Below are 13,568 nucleotides of genomic sequence, written 5' to 3'. Positions count from 1 at the left end.
AACCAGTTGAGTGGAATGGACTAACTGGGGGGTGGAAATGGGCCCGGAGTTTGCTCAGCAGAATTTCCCAGACCACCTCTTCCTCTCAACACATTGACACGCTGCCACCACCACCACTAGGAACACCTCACCGGGTAGGCCAGCAATGCTATAAACTTTATAAAACACATTATTATATTTTCTTATAAAGCACATATTTTAACTGAACTCTCTGACATCCTCAGCCTTTCGAAACATTCACAAAAATAGAAGGAAGAAAAGTTCCCATTTCCTGCTGTCTCATGTCCCCTGCCTATACAATATTTTTCTTCTGCAGAGTGCAGACCCTTCAAAAATCTGACCAAATCCTCATTTCACTTGCATTATAAAGTACTGAGGATGCCATCTCTCCCCAATCCCAGGTCCTAAAGTCTAAGACAGTAGCGCAAACTAATGCTGCCAGATTCAGGAAAAAAATTTTTTGATTCGATTCAGCCTATTGAATTGGTTTATCGATTCGATTTTCCTGCCCAATTGGGTGTTTTTTTCAAACATCCTGGTGGGTTTATTTTATAGCTTTTTCACCCCCCTTTGGCTTCTCCTAACCACACTGGCGCTGTGGTGTAAATAAAATAAAGAAACAAAAGGACTTTTCCTCTCTCTGTTAAATCTTAGCTCACGTTTGTGGTCTAACATCAGCTCTGGCAGGATACACATTTCAAATCTGACATATTGTAATCACAAAACAGAAAATAAAATTAGTTTTTCTACCTTTTTGTTGTCTGGTTATTTTTCATATCTTGTTGGTCCAAGGCTCTGGTTGTCTTCTGATAACTTGCTTGCCAGGGTCTCCTTCTTTCTTCGTGCTAACCATCCATCTGCCATCTCTGTCCTCCCCTTCCGTTTCCCTTCCCTCCCCTGGATGTCTGGCATCTTTCCTTTTTTTGTCTCCCTCCACAGATCCACCTTTTCTTAACTACCCTTTCATCCAGCAGCTCTCCCTCCTTCCCCACCACCCCAGGATCCACCATCTCTCCCTTTCTTTTCCCAACTACCCTCCTAACCAGTATCTCTATCCCCCCCCTCCACACCATCCCTTGTGTCCAACTTCTCTCCCTTTCTGTTCCTTCCCTCCCTAAAACCCATGTCCATCATCTCTCTCTCTCTCCTCTATTTTCAGACCCATTATTTCTTCCCACCCAAAGTCCGGCATATGCACGTCTCTTTGAACCCCTCCCCTTCCCTCCGTGTACTTCTATGCCAGGGCCCCCCCTCCCCTGAAGGCCTGTCCCCCCCTTGAAGGACTGCCTGTCTGTCCCCCCCTTGAAGGCCTGTCCCCCCTGGAAGGCCTGTGCCCTCCCTGGAAGGCCTGTCCCCCCTCCTAAGGCCTGCACCCCCCCCCCGATGGCCTGTCACCCCCCCCCCCGAAGGCCTGCCTGTCCCCCTTGAAGGCCTGTTCCCCCACCCCGAAGGCTTGTTCCCCCTTTGAAGGCTTGCCTGCCTGTTCTCCATGAAGGCCTGTCTCCCTCCCCTCCACAAGGTCTGCCTGCCCGTCCCACCCTGAAGGCCTGCTGCCCCCCCCCCCCCTCACTACCTCGAAGGACCGCTCGGCCCCACCACCACCACGAAGCACTGCTTATTCCCCCGGCCTCCCCGCTTCATTTCCCTGGGGAAACAGCCTGCAGCAAGATCGCGCGATGTCAGCGGTCTTTGCTTGCTTCGGCTGTTTCCTCTGCCGCGGTCCCGCCCCTCCTCTGATGTCAGAGCAGCACTCTAAACAGGCTGCTTGGCCTTGTCCGTCGGGGAATTCAATCTGCCGTGTTACTGATGACTTCATCAGAGTTGATGTGGCAGTATTAGACTATCATTAAAAGAAAAGGAAGGAATGGTACATGTTGAGCTGAAAGCAGGCCCGAGGAGAGGGGGGTGCAGCCGGTACATTGCTCCGGGGCCTATGAAGCTCAATGGGGCCCAATGAAGCCCAAGAAACATCACGAAAAACCGAACCGTGTCGTCATCTCGAGAAGGAGACGTCCTTCCAACCTAAGACAAAGAACGGCGCGAGAACTATCGCGTACAAGATTGTGAAGCGTTGAGTGAGCACGAAGCAATACAAGGCCGTGACAATGATAAAATACTTTTGAGTGACATAATACAGTGCGTTCATGATTCAACGAACAAAAACTTGTGAAAGTGACTATCAATGAGTGTTCTCACGTGTTCATTCCTTCCTAGCTTCAAACTTATTGCTCGGATTACTCCTCCTTGCTTTCCCTCCGAATCCCGGGAGGAAGAAGAAAACAGGACATGAGCCACGCTGATTCATCGTGGACTGCAAAGGAGACTTTAAGGGACAGCGAAGCAAGAAGCAATTCCACAGGTAAAGTTCCTTGTAATTATAGCATAAAGGACCCACTGACATCGCGTGCCTTTTTGTCTACGTTATTGAGAGATTCGAGACTATAAACGGCTGGACGGTTAGCGGAAAGACAACAGCAATATTGTCCAAACTTTAGAACCACTAACAAAATTCTCGATAGCAATATATTACTTATCTACGATTGTTAGAAATCAATAATAATATACACACATACATGTGTGTAGAATTTTGTAAAAAGTCCCACACACCTTCTTTGTACCGGGGCCCGGATTTTCTCTCGGCGGCCCTGACTGAAAGAGCAGGAGACAGCAATTTTGACACACAGCCATTTCTATAAGAACGCTGACAAGCCTGTAAAAGAAGGAATCCATTACCAGTCTGGAGCATTTGAAGACAGAAAGGGAAGTAAAAAATGCCAGTCAGATGATATGTATACATTAAACATGTATGCGGCAAAAGTGTGTTGTCAGAGAAGCTCAATCCTACAGAAAAAAAAATAATAAATAAAGCTGACACCATGCAATCCTTTTCAGATCTATTCTGTCAGACAATGAACTGGATCTATAAAAATATTAAATCACAGACTTTCCATTTCTCGAAAGTCTGGCAGTAGTGGCATAGTAAGAGGGGGCAGGGGGGGAAGGACCGCCCCTGACGACATCTTGGTAGGGGCACCAGCACCTGTTCTTCTCTCTGCCCCCTCCCCCCCTTCCCCTCCCACTGGACAGACCTGGATATTCAGTGTTGGTGCCTGAATATGGCCCAGCTTTGAATATCCAGCCATAATGCCGGTGGCTAAAAACCCCCCAAAACCACTGACCACCGCTGACTGAATATTTATGCTAAGTGATCTGTGAAATAAACATCACACATTGCTATGTTAACCACAATCCATCTTTAGGATCAGTAAAGACACCACAGCTGTACTTTTTCAAATTCTGTTATCTAAAAAAATACATTTCAAAATACTTTAATGTATAGGTAGGTGTTGGTTTCACTGAAGCAAAACCACATGAAGGGGACAGTGGTCCAGGGACGGGGCAGTGACGGGGACAGATTTTTTTTACCCCGTGTCATTCTCTACTATGCAGCAGCAGGACAGGAAAGCTTGTGAAGATTGAGGGAAAGATGGATGGTGCAGATCCTGGAAGAAAATCCGGTCCAGTCTGCCATAAACTGGGGGGATGTCTTTTCCCGTCCACTTTGTAGCGAATACTGGAGATTTGGCTCATATATTTACAGGACAAGAAAAGAAAAACTTTCACCTGATGCAAAAACAGTGACATCTTCCCACCATGCTTTGGGGAGTGGGGGGTTCTTTCGGAAGTAATCTGCATGTCATTACTTTATTGCATTTGGAGTAAATAATTTTTTTTTATAGTGCATATCTTAAAATACCACGGATTGAAGCTCAGTGCACTGTTCTAATGCATTGCTTATTACGTCCGCCTCTTGAATTGTAATAATAATAATAGTTTATATACCGCAATACCGTGAAGTTCAATGCGGTTTACAAAAGATTAAGAGAAGGTACAAAATGATTGAACATAAGAGAGGTGAACGAGAGAGGGTGAAAGGTCTAGAAAACCAATATTGAGGAGAGGGAGATATACGGGTCAGTTGTCTAGATACAACAGGAACAGGTATGTTGGAGACTGGAAAATAGCTACCCTATGTATATGCAACTTGTCTTGAACTTACTGCTGAAAAGGCATGAGCTAAATACCTTTGCAATAAAAAAAAAAAAAAAAATCCCTTCTATTACATTGTGGTAATACTGCCATCTAGTGGTAAATGTTTACAGTGACATATGGAGGACAGTGCTAAAAGGGTGCATCGTTTTAGATGTCATGAAAAAGCCTATCTAGAGCCTATTCTATGCATGAAAGAAGACTAGAGTAACCGCACAAATAGGCATGTATAATTTACACCACATACACCAGCTATATGTAGAGCTGATGTGAATGCTCAGAAAAATGCATATAAATTATAGATGTTCTTTTAGTAATCTATGTTACGCACTAGTGCACACCTACCACAACTAGAAAGGGCTTACCACAGGATGTGCCTAGGCAATTTTACACTCTGCGCATGCATGCCACACGCTAAAAAATTTCTATGGGGTGGATATTGTCACAGTATCACCCCTGTGTCTTTAAAGGAAATGCTGCAGCGCTCAGAAAGTAGGGATAAAGATATGGGCAAGATTCTGAGGGGTGAAACACCTGTCCCTAAAGACAGGCCCAGTACACTGCAGCACCAAGATCATCCTTTAAATGCCAAAACTCCTAAGACCTATTCAGATTTTCCAAGGCAATTGGCATTAGGGAAAGGCAAGGCACTACAAGTCCCAGCATGCCCCAAGGTGGAAAGTATACAAACCAGGGCTGGGTTCGCTAACCAGACCAGGTGGGAAAGGAAATCAGCTGAGAAAACCCCAGAATGTTGCTAACATGAGGCAGGGTAGCTCAGCTGGTGTGAGCTCCCAAAGCAAGACTGATTGATGCAGAGAGGAGCTTACTCCAGCTCGGTGCTGGAAAACAGCAAGCCACCCACTCTCAAGATTCCCAAGTAAAAGCCTCTTAATGCTGAATTTGCTAATGATATTGGGGGACGTTGAAATGGAGCAAGATTCTATGGAGGAGGAAGTAAATGCCTGGGAAATGGAGTCTGTAGAGGGTGGGGGATGGGGTAATGAAGAAAGCATGGAGCCAAGTTAGGAGCTCTTATGCAGTAAATGTGGTTGCTGACAACCACCAAGAGGAAAAGATTGTGGTTTAAAACAAGTTCAAGTTTCAAGTTTATTAATTTTAATATACCGACCATCAAAGAACACCTGGCCGGTTTATAATGTTAAAAAAATTAAAAAGTTAAAATTAAATTATTATGAGGGGAGGGGAAGTGTAAACATTAAATGGATAGATTATAAAAACGAATGTGAGTTTGGGGGTAAAGGGAGAAGGGAAAGTTAATAATTACATTGTTAAAAATAAAAAAGTAAATTAAAAAGAGGGGAAGGATATAACATCAGAAAAGGGGATCACTTCTTAAAAGTGGTTCGTATTTAGTTTGCTAGCTGTTGGAGAGGAAATATTTAAATGCTATGGTAAGCGTCTATGAATAGGAATGTTTTTAGTTTAATCCTAAATTTGTCAAGTGAATTTTCAAGGTGGACTTGAGGTGGCATGGCGTTCCATAGAGTAGGAGCTACCACAGAGAAGTTATTTTTCCTTGTGTAATAGAATTCTTTGACGGTTAGTAGATTCTGATCGGCCAATCTAAGAGTCCGGGAAGGGCAAAAAGGGATGATACGTTTATCGAGAAAAGATGGGAGACGTGAAAGTTTGATTTTATAGACCAGCAGTAGAGTTTTATAGGTGATACGGTGGGTAATGGGGAGCCAGTTTTCCCTGCACATTTTGTTACCAAGGGTGAGCTGCAGGAAGAAGGGTTTGGGGAGAAGACACAGGACTGTTCAGGACTTTGCCAGAACCCCAGAGACTGATAAGATATTGCCTGTGGCATGATTTGGTTGTTGAATGTTAAGGCCCAGTTATTTTGAATTGGGGGGGGGGGGGGGGGTTCTTTGCCTTGTCTAAGAACCTTTTGAGGCTGTCAGTTTATTCTGTGGGTGAGGAACCTGAAGATTTGGTTCCATTTATGGGAGGTGACATCCCAAGGCTTAGGGAAGTTATATTTCTGTTTTTCCCCCAAGCACTGGCCAGTGAGTACTGGGTGATGAACTTCTGCTGCAAACAGCTTGTGTTTTGTTCTTTTATTTGAATTACCTGGTTTGCATTGCATTGTATGACCAAACTGGAAGCAGTGGAGGAGACAGTGAAGCTTGAAGAGGAGAGAGGGGGTTACCGTGGATGGATCTACTGAGAAGTTATTCAGATTATTGAACTGACTTTGTGCAATAAAGTACATTTCCTTTCCAATTTAAAACCTGTCTGTTTCACTGCATTCCCTGCTCCCCTCGGTTGAGGTCTATGTGATCTGGGCAAGGCATTTGCTGCGGTCATTGCGTCTGCACCCGGTCACAATATTCAGCTAGTGGTGATCAGCTTTTTTTAAAGGCTGATGGACGCCGACTACATTAGCCCCAAATATTCAGTTCTGGGCCACATCTGGGCACTGGCACTAAATAATAAGGGCTATATGTAGTCAGACTGGGCCCTGGAGCTTATGCAGGCCATTGCTGAATATTGGCTGGGACCTGCGTTATTGGGTTTTCAATTCCACCCTGCCCCCCTCCCCCCCTCCACACACACACATGCACACACTCCCAGCCCTCCAAATATCTTCTCTCCAAGAGATTTTCTAGACACATATTAATGATAGGAAGAAATGCAAAAGTGGCATTGTGAGACTCAAAAGTGACAGGGAGAAATATGTAGAAGCTGATAAAGATAAGGCTGAATTGTTTAACAAATATTTCTGTTCTGTGTTCACAGCTGAAGTGCGAGGAGCGAGACCGCAGAAGACTAACACGAACGGGGATGGAGATGTGGTAGACCCTAATCGATTTTTGGAGAATGTGTTTGTGAGGAGCTAGCTAACATAAAGGTAGATAAAGCGATGGGGCCGGCTGGTGTATATCCAAGGGTAATGAAGGAACTTCGGGAAGTTCTGATGGCTCCACAGGTTGACCTTTTCAATGATTCTCTAGAGTCAGGAGTGGTACTGAAGGACTGGAGAATGTCAGATGTGGTCCCTCTCCACAACCTGATGCATAGGGTTACCAGACCACTGGGAAAACCTGGACATGTCCTCTTTTTACACAACAGTCTGGGCTCCCAGACAGATTTTCCCCAAACTGGGCATTTGTCTGGGTTTTGGAAAGCCAATACCAGCTTTGGCCGCATCTGGAGGGCCTCTGAGCATGTGCAGATGACACCACATGCATCCACGCTTGCTCCAGACACAGCTGGAGCTCATAGCAAAGAGAAGAGACTCTTGTGAGGGTAGGTCTGGAGGTGGAACGGAGCGGCTCATGTGTCTGGAGTTTTCTTTTTTAAAATATGTTACCCTACTGATGCAACATCGATTCACTGGAGACAGATCTTGTCAGACAAATCTGATAAATTTCTTTGACTGGATGGAGGGAGCGCACTAGATGTGGTGTATTTAGATTTTAGCAAAGCCTTTTACTAGAGTTGCCAGATTTCCTCTTTTCAAAAGGAAGAGGTCACCTGGCCCCGCCCCCACACGAACCTTCCTGACCTTGAAAGTCACATTTAAAGCCTTCACGCAAGCGCGGATGTTGACACAATGACATCGCATGCATGTATATGATGTCATCACAGTGATGGTCACGCATGCGCAAAGGCTTCCAGACACGGCCTCCGAGCTCAGGATTTCCAAAACACGGACAAATGGCCGGTTTTTGGGGGGAAATCCTTCTGGCCACCTGGACAGTCCTCTTAAAAACAGAACATGTCCGGGTTTCCCTGGACGGATGGTAACCCTACTTTTGAGAGTTTTCCACACAGGCATCCAATAAATAAACTGAGTGCCCTTGCTATGGGCCTCAAAGTAATGGACTGGGTCAGGAACTGGTTGAGTGGAAGGCGACAGATGGTAGTGGTCAATGGAGATCACTTTGAGGAAAGGGATGTTACCGGTGGTGTGCCTCCAAGTTCGTTTCTTGGGCCTATTCTTTTTAACAGAGTGTGTGAATTTCTGTTCCACTTTAACCCCACAAAGAACAAAACTGTGGCACCGATAATCTTGAAGTAAAAGGTTTTTTAAAAAAATTTTTAGTTGAAATATTTTATTGAGTTTAGACAAAAGTGAAAAAAACAACAAGGAAATAACACAAATGGTAACAAAGACAATCTAATCGTAATCAATAGGGATGCATGCATATGGAAAATAAATCTTAACACAGTTCGACAGATTGGACCATGGCTAACTTTGTTACAAAACCAGCACAAAAATTAGCTGTGATATGTATGCAAGGCATATGAGAGAGAGAGATAGAGGGAAAGTTCCCAAAGGGCACCGCTAAAGGGAAACAAGTCGCTGTACATGAAGAAGGACACGGTACTACTCGAAAGGGTCCAGAGAAGAGTGGCTAAAATGGTTAAGGGGCTGGAGGAGTTGCTATACAGTGAGAGATTAGAGAAACTGGGCCTCTTCTCCCTTTGAAAGAGAAGACTGAGAGGGGACATGATTGAAACGTTCAAGATAATGAAGGGAATAGACTTAGTAGATAAAGACAGGTTGTTCACTCTCTCCAAGGTAGAGAATACGAGAGGGCACTCTAAAGTTAAAAGGGGAGAGATTCTGTACAAACGTAAGGAAGTTCTTCTTCACCCAGAGAGTGGTGGAACACTGGAACGCTCTTCCAGAGGCTGTTATAGGGGAAAACACCCTCCAGGGATTCAAGACAAAGTTAGACAAGTTCCTGTTGATCCTGAACATACGCAAGTAGGGCTGGTCTCAGTTAGGGCGCTGGTCTTTGACCAGAGGGCTGCCGCGGGAGCTGACTGCTGGGCACAATGGACCACTGATCTGACCCAGCAGCAGCAATTCTTATGTTCTTATGACGGTACCGGTCCAGTGGGAGAAAATAAACCCTAGCCAATTGTGTGCAGGGTGAATGACGCCGTGTAGGTGCTCTTAGCACCCCGATACTGGGGAAATTCATTGGCTGTGTACAGGGAAGGGTAAGTTCTGTTGGGTTTAGCACTCTAAATCATTTAGAAAAAAAAGTTGGTTGCTTGGAGTGACAGACCACACATACACAAGCAATAGGAAACCAACCTCAAAATAGAGGAAGTCCTCCCCGTCCCTCATTGCAAAACACATCCCCCCCCCCCCCCCCGTAAAAGCATCCACAGAGCACTTCTGGCTGCAGATCAGTCCAAGACGGACCAACGCAGGGCAATGTGGCACCAGGGCAAGGTACAGTGCTGAACGAGAGGCCGGTGATGGGGGCCACACGGGGGTCTGGAGCCCCACTGAGCCCTGGGCCTGCTTCTTATCCATTGGGATTCGCCGGCCTCCTCCTCTTCCTGTCTCTCTTCCTAGCAGGGGGTTGCTGGGATCAGAAGAATTCTTTCAAGCTGCGGCACCCCATCCACAACATCGTGGTTGGCAAGAGCCACGTCTTCATAGCCACCCAGGACAACCTGTACCAGCTGGATCCGTCCCTGCAGCTGCAGCTCGCCGTCAACGCAAGCATAGAGCAAGAAACGGAGTCCAAGTGTCGGCCCAGCGCCACGGGGTTAGTCAACAAGCTGCTGATTGTGCACGAGGAGGAGGGGAACTTGTTTAGCTGCTGGAACCAGAAGGGGCTTTGCCAGCGAAGAAACCTGAGCCGCATAGATGAGGTGCTGAACTGCAGCACCCAACAGGTGTCCTGCCATCCGCAGCAGTCCACCGCCGGGCTGCTGCTGCCCGGGAGCAAAGGAGGGTCCAGCTACCTGTTGCTGGCCACCAGCAATACCAAGGAGGGCGTGGAATCCTACTGCCGTGATTTTGGGAACTTTGACAAGCGGACGATTTCCATTGTGTGCACAAACTTCACAGAGTGCCCCTCCGAGTATAACAAGCTGGCTGTGTACAAACCCAACCCAACCCAACCCGGGGTCGTGGACAGCGCAGTGTACTTTGTCGACATCCTCGCGTGGAACGGTGGCGTCTTCATCCCTTATTATCAGTACAACTACTCTACGGGGACCGTCGTGGGCGATCCCGCAGTGGCCACCCTCAAAACGCCGCAGAACTGGAAAGAGAGCCGCCTGACCCTGGATGGGGAGGCAACCCTCGCCTGCCACCATGATGGGATCAAAAGGAGAGTGATCGTGGCTTCTGCCCTGATAAGGGGCTCGGGGCGGCAAGGAGGCATCTGGGCTGGCATCTTCGCCTCCGAGGCAGGGGAGAGAGCGGACGGCGTGGCGCTTTGCCTCTTCAACCTGACTGAGATCCAAACCCGAGCCGACGGCTGTGACCTGCAGCGCTTCAAATACTACAACCCGAGGCCCTGCGTAAGTGGACATTTTTCCCCTCACCCTTACATTTAATCAATACTATGCAAGGGTGGGTGGCTCTGTTATGTATTTAAGCATACATTCCTCTTTCTGTGCTCTGTTCTTCTCTACCCTATAATGGGGAAGTCTTAATATCTAATCTAGGGCCTTCCTGCTCAGAGACTCGGGTTAAAAGCAGCTTAAAACTGGCTCCCTGCCTACCGGACATTTCAGTTTCCGTCTTCATTCATGTCCAAGCATGCTTATGGTAGATTTTTTTTTTATTTTTTAAATTATTTATTTATTAATTTCAACATATAACACAAGAATCCTCTTGCTACAGAAAATCAGAGAGATAAATAAGCAAGAATCAAAATATTGTACGTATTGCATAATACATAAAGAACATATAAAACATAAAACAAGAAGCGAAAAAATTTTTTAATTATGCAATATCATCCAGTAATTATATATACTCTTCCTTAGACCACTAAAGCCACTCTTAAAAAAAGACAAGATGATAATAAAGATAAGGAGATCTCATAATAATATTGATCAACTATAGGTAAAAGGCTTAACATGATTAATTCCGGCATAATCTATCTAGCTGCTCTTTATTAATTGGTCAAGTTTTTTTTTTGAGTCCAGAAAACTACGAAGCTGTTCCGGTACAAAATATACATATTTGTTTCCTACATACATTTACAAGGATAGCTTAATAAGAAGGTTGCTCCCATTTTTGTTGGCTCTTCCCTCATGCTCAGGAATAATTTCCTCCGCTCTTGAGTGGATTTAGTAACATCAGGGAAAATCCAAATTTTTTTTTCCCCCAAAATCAAATTTTGGGAAAAACGGAAATAAGTTTTCATTATCATGTCCTGCTCAAACACCAATGAAACAATCCTACTGCCTCGATGTTGAATTTCTTCCTCAGAAGTCTCAAGAATGCCAGTTAAATTATGTAAATCTAATTCCTGAGGGTGAGAGCTTTGTGATTTCCTTGGCGAGTAATATATTTTATTTAGAGGTGGCGTACATTCAGGGCTTTTTTTTAATAAGGCGCAAATCAACAGGGCTGAGCGCAGTCTATAGTTGGTAAAATGCGCCTTGTTCAGCTGAGGGCAGTTAAAAATTTTCCGCCGTCAATAGAAAGAAAATCCCCAGTATAGTCAGAGTTAGTATACTGGGAACCAAACCACAAATCATGCAAAAATTGATCGTTAAATTATTAAGTGAAATGTGTACCCTTAGTGTGTTAACGAAAGCTTTGAGAGCTACAGGCGCTGTTGTGCCGACATCATGTCGGGGCCTTTCTGTTTCAGCTAAGCACAAACTGATGATAAATGGATGCTGAATGAAAAATGTAAATATTGTATATATTTTTTCTTCCAATAGCATATTTGAGACAGTTTACAACCATCTACAGTAGTTCAAAACTATGACAATACATTACATATAAGCATATTAAAAAGCTAGTCGAACAACCCAACATATTACAATGTTGTTTCATTTCCAGCCTAGCCTTTCTTCCCAAAATGTAAACTTACTGCCTCTTTTACAAAACCGCGCTAGCGGCTGCCGCGTGGCAACAGCCCCGAAGTCCTTTAAATCTCTCTGGGCTTCGGGGCCGTTAACGCGGCTTTGTAAAAGAGGCCCTAAGTATCGGTTGAGAAGTGCCACGTTTTCACTTTCTTATGAAAGCGCAGATCATTTTGGTCTAGTCTAATATGATATTGCAGGCTGTACCACACAATACGAGGGGCCGCTGAAAAACTTAGCCCAGCCAACAAAGCTGGGGCAACCTCATAGAAACATAGAAATAGACGGCAGATAAGGGCCACGGCCCATCTAGTCTGCCCACCCCAAGGACCCTCCCCTACCTTTCTCTGTGAATAGATCCCACGTGTCTGTCCCATTTGGCCTTAAAATCAGGCACACTGCTGGCCTCAATAACCTGAAGTGGAAGACTATTCCAGCGATCAACCATCCTTTCAGTGAAAAAGAATTTCCTGGTGTCCCCGTGCAGTTTCCCGCCCCTGATTTTCCACGGATGCCCCCTTGTTGCCGCGGGACCCTTGAAAAAGAAGATATCGTCTTCCACCTCGATGCAGCCCGTGAGATACTTGAATGTCTCGATCATGCCACCCCTCTCTCTGCGTTCCTCGAGAGAGTATAGCTTTAATTTATCCAGCCGTTCCTCATACGGGAGATCCTTGAGTCCTGAGACCATCCTGGCGGCCATTCTCTGGACCGACTCAAGTCTCCGCACATCCTTACGGTAATGCGGCCTCCAGAACTGTACACAGTACTCCAGGTGGGGCCTCACCATGGATCTATACAATGGCATAATGACTTCAGGCTTACGGCTGATGAAACTCCTGCGTATGCAACCTATGATTTGCCATCGAGGGCACTGCACTTAGTCCAGTGATTTTCCACCTTTCTCATTCCGTCGGGAAAATATACGGAGTGATAAAAGTGGAAAATCACTGGACTAAGTGTAGAGCTCTCGATGGAGACTTTGTTGGTTGGGCTGAGAACTTTTCAGCGGCCCCTCATAGAACCTACCAGTGAGAAAGTTATGAAACCCTAATTCTTCTAACAAATTTCCTGATTCCCTCTTAAACCTCTGCCTGCTTTGTATCAGCCAAGTGCCTGTAAAGCAGTGGTCTCAAAATTTCAGCCCGCCAGGTACTATTTTGAGGCCCTCGGTATGTTACCATTGTTCTGGAACGTTGCCCGCCTCACTGCTATAACCTCACGCAAGCGCTTTCCTGCGTCTGTACGCGATTGTGAGGTGGAGCGGAGAGGACAATCGCGTACAGACGCAGGAAAGCGCTTGCGAGAGGTTACAGCAGTGAGGCGGGCAATGTTCCAGAACGTAAGGTAACCACTGGAGGCAGTGCAGCTTGTGCGTTTGTGCGTAATCTCGTGAACTCACGCAAAATTCAGCACCTCTCTTGGCAGTGACTGCTTGACGTAAGATGGCAGTTGTGTTCAGTGCTGGAGGAGGTGAGAGCTGAAGGCGGTTGCGGACGCGACCACCGGACTCCTAAGGCACAAGTCGGATATTGATTTTCCCCTCTACAAAAAAGCCTGGAGGACTATACCAAAATCTTGTCTCTTGCAGTTGATACTTCAGAATCTAAATCACAATTTTGCATGAGGCACTGGGCTTGGTGGGCTACTGGGTTTGATGGACCTTTGGTCTGACCCAGTAAAGCTATTCT

At 45.8% G+C, this 13,568-nt stretch overlaps 1 protein-coding gene across 1 annotated transcript in view; it reads left to right on the top strand.

Annotated features, from left to right (window-relative positions):
- Positions 1–9,243: 9,243 nt before the first annotated feature.
- Positions 9,244–13,568, top strand: part of PLXNC1 (plexin C1) — a 128,561-nt gene continuing 124,236 nt past the window's right edge. The window contains exon 1 of the mRNA XM_033952774.1: positions 9,244–10,356. Within this exon, the coding sequence (XP_033808665.1) occupies positions 9,298–10,356 (1,059 nt within the window). The 5' untranslated portion in view covers positions 9,244–9,297. The remainder of the gene's footprint in view (positions 10,357–13,568) is intronic.

Source organism: Geotrypetes seraphini, chromosome 7 (genome assembly GCF_902459505.1).
Source record: "Geotrypetes seraphini chromosome 7, aGeoSer1.1, whole genome shotgun sequence".
NCBI classification, from domain to species: domain Eukaryota; kingdom Metazoa; phylum Chordata; class Amphibia; order Gymnophiona; family Dermophiidae; genus Geotrypetes; species Geotrypetes seraphini.
The sequence above is the reverse complement of the archived record's forward strand: the minus strand, read 5'-3'. Positions and strand labels throughout refer to the sequence as shown.